The 9,265-nt window shown below is 41.6% G+C and overlaps 1 protein-coding gene across 1 annotated transcript in view; it reads left to right on the top strand.

Moving 5' to 3' along the window:
* The window catches only part of agap3 (ArfGAP with GTPase domain, ankyrin repeat and PH domain 3), a 71,610-nt gene that overhangs the window by 29,334 nt on the left and 33,011 nt on the right, over positions 1 to 9,265 (top strand). Inside the window, exons 10-11 of the mRNA XM_023403822.2 lie at positions 2,415 to 2,519; positions 4,306 to 4,477. Coding sequence (XP_023259590.2) covers positions 2,415 to 2,519; positions 4,306 to 4,477 — 277 coding nt within the window. The remainder of the gene's footprint in view (positions 1 to 2,414; positions 2,520 to 4,305; positions 4,478 to 9,265) is intronic.

Here is a 9,265-nt window from a genome sequence, read left to right on the forward strand (position 1 = left end):
TGAGGATAATAATGCTGCAGTGAGTGCATTCCTGCTCCATCACCGACCCCCTCACCCCCAGCACACACACACACACACACACACACACACACACACCACACACCACACACACACTTTTCACCCCCTCTCCTCGGTCTGTTACAAAGGGCCGGCCTATCAGTCAGCCTCAGTGGCAGGATGCAGCTTTTCTCCTGGTCGTCTGACAAAAGAAGGGAAAGACACTATCTCCTCTGTGTAGATATGACAATTGTGTGGACACAGAGAGCGCGTCTGACTATCGGCCTGTTTCCTTATGTCACACAGGATGAACACACTCATCTTTTTGTGAGTGTGTGTTTGCATGTGTGTGTGTCAGTGTAGAGGGGAAGCACAGGACTCCACACTTGTTACCTTTTGAAGTCAAACTATCACATACAGACCAATCCAAGGTGCCAAACAAGAGAACAATTATGATAAATAATTTCAAATCATTTGTCAAGCTTCCAGTTACTGAAAGTGACAAGCTTTATGAAAGATACATCACAGCCATAATGGGCTACTGTTCAAAGAAAGCAGAAAAATTTGTCTGCACGTGTAAAGATTTTCACATAAATGTCTTTATATCTTTATTGATCTGCTTCACAGCTCTGATAAATATATGGAACTCCACACTGATTGCGTGTATAGATTTATGTATGCTTCAGTAAGACCATGAGATGAGGAACATACTGTATATGCTTGTAAAACATGCATTATAAAGTCGCCAGAGGCTCTGTGACTGGATCATTTACTCTGTATGATTAGAGAGCCATTTAAAAAGTGTTTACAGTTCTTTTATTGACTAAATTGAGAGCAGGAGTCCGGGCAGTAAGCAACTTATTGATTGAAGGACACAGTGTTTCTTCCTGTAAAATCATCAAAAGTATCAATAGTTACAAAAGAATTAACTGAGGCGTTCTGATATTAATAATAACATTTATATTTAAGTCAAACGCATGATTTTTACTTTTGATCAAGGTCTTTTTATGAAACAGCAATTAAATAAATTAATATATACAAAATATGAAATGTTGAAATATTTTTCCTTTTTACTCCTTTTTGCTTCTTTGATTTTTTTTTTTTTTATTTGATTGAAATTTGCTACTAATTGGTTCAGTACTAAAAAATAAAATAAAAAGGCCAAATTTATTGAGCTTCACACTGATGCTGATCTGTTTTGTCAGTAATTTTTTTCCATTGTAGGATAAGACAACATTGGAAAATATTGTCCTATACTTATATACTTATTATCTTATACTAATTGAATGATTTCAGTAGATTTAAAGAACACGTTTGTGACATGTTTGAAAGTTCTGCTCCAGGGAGAAGCTATGAACAGAAAGGTTTACTGATAAGATATGAAGAAGCCAAAACTCTTGAGTCCCAGCATGCAGCCAACAGTCAGCACTTGCCCCCCCTCCCCCTTCCTCTGTGGATGAATCAGGGTTCGGATTAGGATGATTGTCGGCAAACAGCCTGGTGCCCAGGTCACCGAGGGTCAGCTCTTCCTGATGTGTTAATCAGGATTAAAGCCTGCAGGATGGGCCTGCCTAGCAAAACACAACTCCTTTAACCCCCCCTCCACCCCCACCCCTTCAACTCTCACACACACACACACACACACACACACACACACACACACACACACACACACACACACACACTCGGGCTCTGGCTGTAAAAGCACAAACATTGCCCCCGTCTTAATCCCCTAATTAAGCGCGCCCCTCCTCACTATTTAACCCCAGAGAGCCTCCTGGCCCTTACACTCAGCAGCATTTGGTCACCTCCAGCAGAGGAACTGCATTGTTTACCAGTGGATTTACTCAACAGATAAGGAAAACCATGTGAGGCCCTAAAAGGCCCCAGAAGATAAAGTAGAATAGAATAAGACCTGAGTGGGCTTTGAAGAGGGGAGATCACACTCCCTAATCCCAGGATTGAGAGGTCTTCCAGAGTTCAGCATGTTATGTGTATGAATGCAGGGAGGAGGTCTGGCAAATTGGATTGTCTCCCTTTCTGAATGGCCTCTCAGCCAGAGGAACTTGGCCAGTTTTGGAGTTTCAGCTGTTCATAGTAGGAAAAACCCATGTATCATTAAACCTGTCACCCAAACAAATTATAATAAAGATGGAACGTTTAAAGGGATTTAATTACAAATGACTGTTCATTTTCTACATTTTCACCTCCATGCTGTTTTATAATTGTCTTTTACATTGATGTATGTTTGCTTTATGACTTACCACAACCAAAGTGCTCCATGTAACCACCATAACAAATCTGTAATATCAATAATAATGCTGCTTTATGGTATTTAACATCCAAAATGGCTCCTATCATCCACCATGCTGCTTTGGGAAGAGCATAAGCTCACCGTGATGTCTTGTCTCTTACAGGGAATCCTTCTGAAGCGAAGTGGCAAATCCCTCAACAAGGAGTGGAAAAAGAAATATGTCACACTGTGTGATAATGGCGTCCTCACTTACCACCCCAGTTTACATGTGAGTTTCAAAAAAGAAAAAAAAAATACCCCCCCCTTCCCTTCCCATTTCTTTTCCAATCGGCTTTATGTGTTTGTTAGACTACTGTTTGTACTCGAGGGTGCTGCTGGAGGTTTTAATGTAGGGGTTTTTCAACCACCGCGCACGATTCTCTTGATGCAATCAACATCACTGCTGTGGTGAAACGGATCCCAACCATATATCCTCATGGTTTCTATAGAGAATTATTGCTGTACATAACGTCTATATTAGCTAACCCTGTGACTTCAAGCTCAGTATTAAGAAACAGGGTGTCCTGGTGGTCATCTCTGACCTCCCCCCCTCTGCAGTGCCCATCCCCAGTGCTGGCTAATGGAGACATGGCTGTGCTGCTGCGTGCCCGCTGTGCCCGGACTCCACGCTGGCTTGTATTTATAATGGTTCCCACCGCATGGCAGCAGAGCCTGACCAGCCTCCCACATCCATCTTTGTCAGAATCCCGCTGGGCCGCTAATACCTCTTAAACACTCGGCTGGCTGGCAGCAGACAGCTCAGGAGCCCCGTGTCACACTCAGAAATGCCAGTCCCTCTGAAAAAATCCTTTTGATTCCTCCCGTCACTCACCAGTGTTTGGTGTGTTTACATCCTCTGGCCAGGTTGGATGGAAAATATTAGCAGCATCTTGTGTCTAATGAGACAGCTTGAACTTTGAACGCAAGCCCAACAGTTAGACGTGAACCTTGTGTGTGGCCTTGTTGCACTGACAGTGTGTTAGTGGTTTAATTTACAAGCAGTTATTAGTAGAGCAGCGCTGTGCTACAGTGATGTATGTAATTGACTGAACAGGCTATCTCTTGATCATTACAGCTATTACAGGTCATCGGGGCAATCTATGAATCTATGAGTCTGTTGACTTACGGAGGGAGGTGAAATAAGGGAGACAGTTACATTAGCACGGTAACAGCTCAAGCTCATTTTGAGCAGTGGAGCAGAGCCGGAGTAAGAAAGAGAAAAGGGGAAGAGAAAGATTGAGGAGAGGAGAGAGGGAAGAAGAAAAGAGGGAGGGAGACAGACTGAGAGTGGAAGAGGGGAACCTTTAATTTCGCAGTCAGCCAAGCCATCCACACAATCACCTTCTGTTAATTCTATCTGCTACATCAATTAAATTGTTTGTAGAAACTAATTGAATGTGGCTTAATCACACATCTTAATAGCTTTGCACGCTTCGATCTGGCTGTTAATTCCAGCAATAAAATGAAATGAGAGCGCTCACTGGGTAATTAGCGAGGAGGCTTGGGAAAGAAATGAGTGCTTTATGACACGGTAATAAAACAGAGGAGCCGGTGGGGGGACGGCAAAGGCCGAGCTCGCCACTATCTGGGTCTTTTTCTGCTGAGCCCAATGATTTTCACCTTGGCTTCCCACATTTGGGCGGTAGTCGCGTTAAACCAAATCAAATGGCCAAATTGAAAGAGAATGAGACTGTTTGCATTCATTAAGCCTAACATCTCGCTGTTTGGATAGACGGCGTGGGCACAGGTGATGTATAATGGCTCTACAATAATTTTTCCACTATCATTCACCCTTAGTGGAAGGTCTGAAGATGGGTTGTGACTAATGGGGATGGAAATTGAATAGTCTTTTAATTTGTTTTTCTTCCATAATTCCTGGATTCTTGTTGGTCCACTGTGTATAATCAGTTCCCTGAACTGAGGGAAATATTTTGGAAATATTTGGACTCTAACTTGTGTGCAGAGTGCAGACCACTTTCTGATGTCAAGCTCTTCTTATTTTTTACTTTATTCAGGACTACATGCAGAATGTGCATGGGAAAGAGATTGACTTGCTGAGGACCACAGTCAAGGTTCCTGGGAAACGACCACCCAGAGCGGTGGCCACCGTCGCTCCCACTGCTAGTCCCAAAACCAACGGGCTCACCAAGGACCGCAGCACCTTGCAGCTGGGCATAGGAAACACAGGTATGAGTCCCTGCCTCATTACAAGGCTAAAGGCCAGATTAATGGGTACAACTGTGGATTTTCATACTCTATGTAAGATGCAGTATTTTATGTTTAATTGTTTAACAGATTAGTCAGTTGAAAGAATTCTGATAATCAGTCAATTATTTTAAGACAAACATTTGATAGTTCCAGTTTTTCAAGTGTGAGGATTTCCCACTTTTCTGTGTTTTATACCATTGTTAATTTTTGGGTTTTATACTGTTTATCACCAAAACAGGGAATTTGAATACATCACCTCAGAATTTAGGAAACGGTGACAATAATTGTTCAATATATTCCTAATAAAACGATCAATCAGTCAAGAGAACAACAGACAGATGAAACGTTGATGAAGTATTCCTTAGTTGCAGCCATAGTTCAGAGACTTTGTGAAAGTATCCTGAAGGTTAATTATCTACTTTCTATATGCTTCATTCATGCAAATTAGCTGCCTCAGAGTAAACTGTACAAAATGATGACTTAATGGGCATCTATGAGAAATCTATTAATCCTCCAAATGACCAGACAGGGAATTAAAAATTGTGTTTAAACAACTGCCCATATTAAAAATATCCCTTTAAGGTTTGTTTTTACTGGACGATTACACCGTTATGAGACTGACCTAGTTATTTTTCATCCTCTGTGGTAGAGGGGTCGCAGCATCAAATAACAGTTTGGTCCTGAGCATCGTGTCAGGGTTTCTCCACCTCACAAGTTTAAAAATAGTTGCTCTTCTCCCAGCGCGCTGTGCCACCGGAGGCTGCAGAGAGTCTGGCAGGCGTAAAGAGTGGAAGTCAGTGATTGGATTTAGGATTAAGAGTAATTAATACTAATTAGCAAAGTGATCCCCAGAGGGAGGCGGGGTCCTTCATCAGCTGTGAAATGGGCACAGTGTTTCCATCACCCGGGCTAAAGCTAAACCGGCCGAGAGCGGGTGCAGAGCCAAGGATGGGTCATCAAGGACAATTAGCACCGTCCAGGCCGGTCACTGTTAAACTTGGCCAAAGTGCTGCCACCGCTGAACGGGTTAATCAGTCAAAAGCAGGAAGATGTAGGAGTTTACACAGCAGAGGACACTGGATCCAGGTTGTTTCATCCCACAGACTGTTAACCTTGAGTGTGGGGTTGAGGGGAGTCATTCAAAGGGCCACCAAAAACAGGCCAGAGAAGGTTTTGGGGGAAAACAGCACCAACTGGTTTGTTTTCACCTTTAGTTTTTTTTTTTTTTTTCACCCAACAATGTTATTTTCTCCTCATATTCATTTCTTTGGAAAAGACGCCTCTATGGCAAATTCCCAAGATTTTCAGTTGCCATCCGTTTGTACGTCAGGGAACAATGTGAGGGAGATTTGCCTTAATCTCCACTTAGGAGAAGAAAGGTTACAAATCACATCAGGTCTCTCTCCGGGTGGAGGACCCTCTTCTGATTATGCGATCGGGATTTTGATTTCATTAGACATGCAATTGATGAAGGGAACAAAGGGGTAATTTTTCATTCACGGCGCCCAAATCACAAGCCTTGTCTTTGCCTTTGGTAATTCATTCATTCCTTAGATCTAAAGACCTTTATAATCACTGGAAGAAGAGGGATAGCGACAGAGAGAAGGAGGGGCAGAGTGGATGGGGGAGATGGGAAGATGAAGAGGAGAGGTTGAGAAGACAGAGAGTAAATGAGAGAACGCATGCGCCCAGGAGTTTGCCAAGCGGCCAGGTTTAATTCCTTTGCTGGGTGCGGAGCGGAACCATTTTAAATATGATCCTCCCTGTTAACACGCATCCTGCCGTGTCACTGGCGACAGATACATTGTATCAAAGTATTAATGGGCCCAGTCACTTTTAATCAATCCTGTGAGGGGCGGGGGGTGGGGGTACATGTGGAAGAGGTGGAGATTTCAGGAAAGTGTTTAGCTCAGTCCCTCCTCACTCTGCACCACAGTTTGTCTCCAGCTCTGATCTTCAGCAGTCTATAACCTGTAGACACATACATACTGCGCAGCAGGCCACAGCCGGTGCCAACACGACTATTCTCTGTCCGACGCTGGTGCAAGTCTGGCCTGGTGTGGGTACTATAAATCAGAGGGTCCCAACCTATTTGTTAGACACACTCAACCCTGTTGGATGAACTCAAGTATGAACACCGCTGATCATCGTTCCAAATGCGTTCATTTGAACTGAATTTCTTTGTTTTTTTAACAGTTATTAGTTGTATAAAAGTGGATGTAGTCTCATACAATGAGCGTGCACTTGTCAATGGGCTCTTTCAAGGCTTGGCTTTGATATATTGTGGCTTGGATTGTGTTTCATTTGTACGTCAGTTTGGATAAAAGTCTCTGCCAAATGAACAAGTGTAATGCAAATGTGAACAAAAATCTACATTTGTACTACTGCCGCTTATAGTGACAGAAGCTGGATGTTACAGCCATAATCCAGCACTTCTCCACTGGCCTGCTAACTAGCTTTCACGCACTCTCTATTAAAGTGTGGTGCCAGGCGTGCCCAGTGCATTCACCTTATCTTCTTTAATTGGTTACTGAGACAATAAGTATACTAAGGATAAGCCTCACACCAATTTGGAATCCAATTCGTGTGCTATATATCCACATAAAATATGTATATATAGAGAGATTTTACCAACGCATGAGGACTATCTGTGGTAATCGCCAGTGCGGCATAAGAGCAGCTGTGAGCTGGAATTTATCCTTTGACAATTCAAAACCACATTATTACATTATTACATTACATTAAGCTTAAATGAAGGGGGAAAAGGTAGATAAGTATGTATTTAGATAAGTAAAGAAATCAGGGTGCTATGCCCCACACAAGTGTTAAGTAAGTATTTAAAGTTATTTTGATGTATATATTATGTGAGATGACAGTATATAATAGATAAGTTTGACTATGACTATGTCTGAGTGACTCGTGTGGAGACTGGCAGCAGCGGCAGTATCAGGGGTGGGGGGGGGTGGGGGGGGGGCGTCTGGGCGTTGGTCGGGATGATGGTGGTGGATTACACACAGCCGCAGATGATGTGCTGCCCGGCCCACATTAGCATGAATGCTTCATTATCCCACTACTTGTACATAATGGCAACAACTCCACGGAGGGGTCAGGCCTCGTCACGGCTCATCAGCCCACTGACGGCCCGGACTAAAGAGAAATGAGAGGCAAGGCAGCGCTGCTCCCCGCTAATCCATCGCCTCTACTTAACACCCGAGCCCTGGATAGCCTGCAGTACACACTGTATGGCTTTTGTTATCTCTTTATACACATGACGATACAGGCAGCCAGAAATACTCATTATGGGGCTTTTGTACTTTGCGAGTTTTCATTAATTTTGACAAGAAATGTGCAGGAGTTCACTATGAAATATTTACTTTTTTAGAAGTATACAGTGGTGGAAGAAGTATTCAGATCTATTAATGAAGTAAAAGTACTAATACTACAATGTAAAAATACTCCAGATCTCGATTCAGTAGAAGTACAGAAGGATTATCAAACACACTCGTTATGTAATAGCAAGGCTGCTCTGTGTCATATTATTAAATATTATATTATTACGTCATCACGTTATTATTACTTATGCATCAAAGAGGAAGAGGTATTTTAAAGTTGTATCTATAGGTGAATCAGGTGGAGCTAATTTTTAATATTTTATGCTGTTGGGCAGTTTAATCTATAAAAAATACATTCTATCCTAAAGTAACTCATAGCTACAGCTGTCAAATAAATTAAATGATGTAAAATGGTAGTCATTGAAAGGTGGCAGGATAGAAGTGTAAAGTAGCAGAAAATGTAAATAGTCACATAGAATAGAACCATAGACTTATTCTATAGAACAGTACTTATTTACTTTAACCATTGTCTAGATTTCATGCAACTTCACAGTTTGCAAAATATATAGATAATATATTGATCTTGCCTCCGATTCAGCTTTGATTTATTCTATACATAATAATGTTAATTATAGTGGCTTATTACTTCTTAATACCTAAAACGATCTGCTGCACCCTAGTGTTATTTTTGTATTCATTAAAATTAAATAATACTTGGCGTATTTGTATTTGACCCTCACATCACTCTTGTGGTCACTGAAGTTGGCGACATCCAGCATTAAATCTTTAGATCCCAAATTGCAGTTTGTCACCGTCAGTCCACTACGTGCCAGTGTTAAAGCTGTAAAACGTGCTGGCGTCAGGCCTGGCTGGAGCTGCGTGTACAGTGCGCTTTTAATGCCACAGGCTGATTATTTCTCCACTGTAATTACATTATCCTCCCCTTTATGCAGGAGTGGTCTCTGGGGACTAATGGATACAGCCATGTATAATTCATTAATCATTAGCATCCAATTTGACAATTAGACGTGATTGTTGAATTTTAAATATCAATCGAAGTTGCCTTGTAGTTACCTGAGTTTTTTTTTTTTTTTTCTCTTCTTTAAGGCGTCAAAGAGTCAAACTTTGGGAATAAAGAGTGTAGATCCTTTAATAGCAGAAAATCAATTTTGTTTAAGGAATTAGTGTATCTTTAAACAGTGATGATGGTGATTAAACATTTATTTGTGTAGTATCGGGTCTTGGCAACACGGTACCCTCGATGATTTATAGATCATGTTATTAAATACTCTTAATTCAGTAATGATACTAGCAATCAGAGGCCTTTTTATAGAAGTCATGAGCTTCTTTTATGTATCATTCATCCATCATTTTTCCATAAACAAAGTTTCACATTTTTCTTTTCAGTATCCCCAACTCCTCGGCTCTGCCCCCC

Source organism: Seriola lalandi, unplaced genomic scaffold (assembly GCF_002814215.2).
Source record: "Seriola lalandi dorsalis isolate HSWRI2012SDOR001 ecotype SW California unplaced genomic scaffold, Sedor1 jcf7180002054182, whole genome shotgun sequence".
NCBI classification, from domain to species: Eukaryota; Metazoa; Chordata; class Actinopteri; order Carangiformes; family Carangidae; genus Seriola; species Seriola lalandi.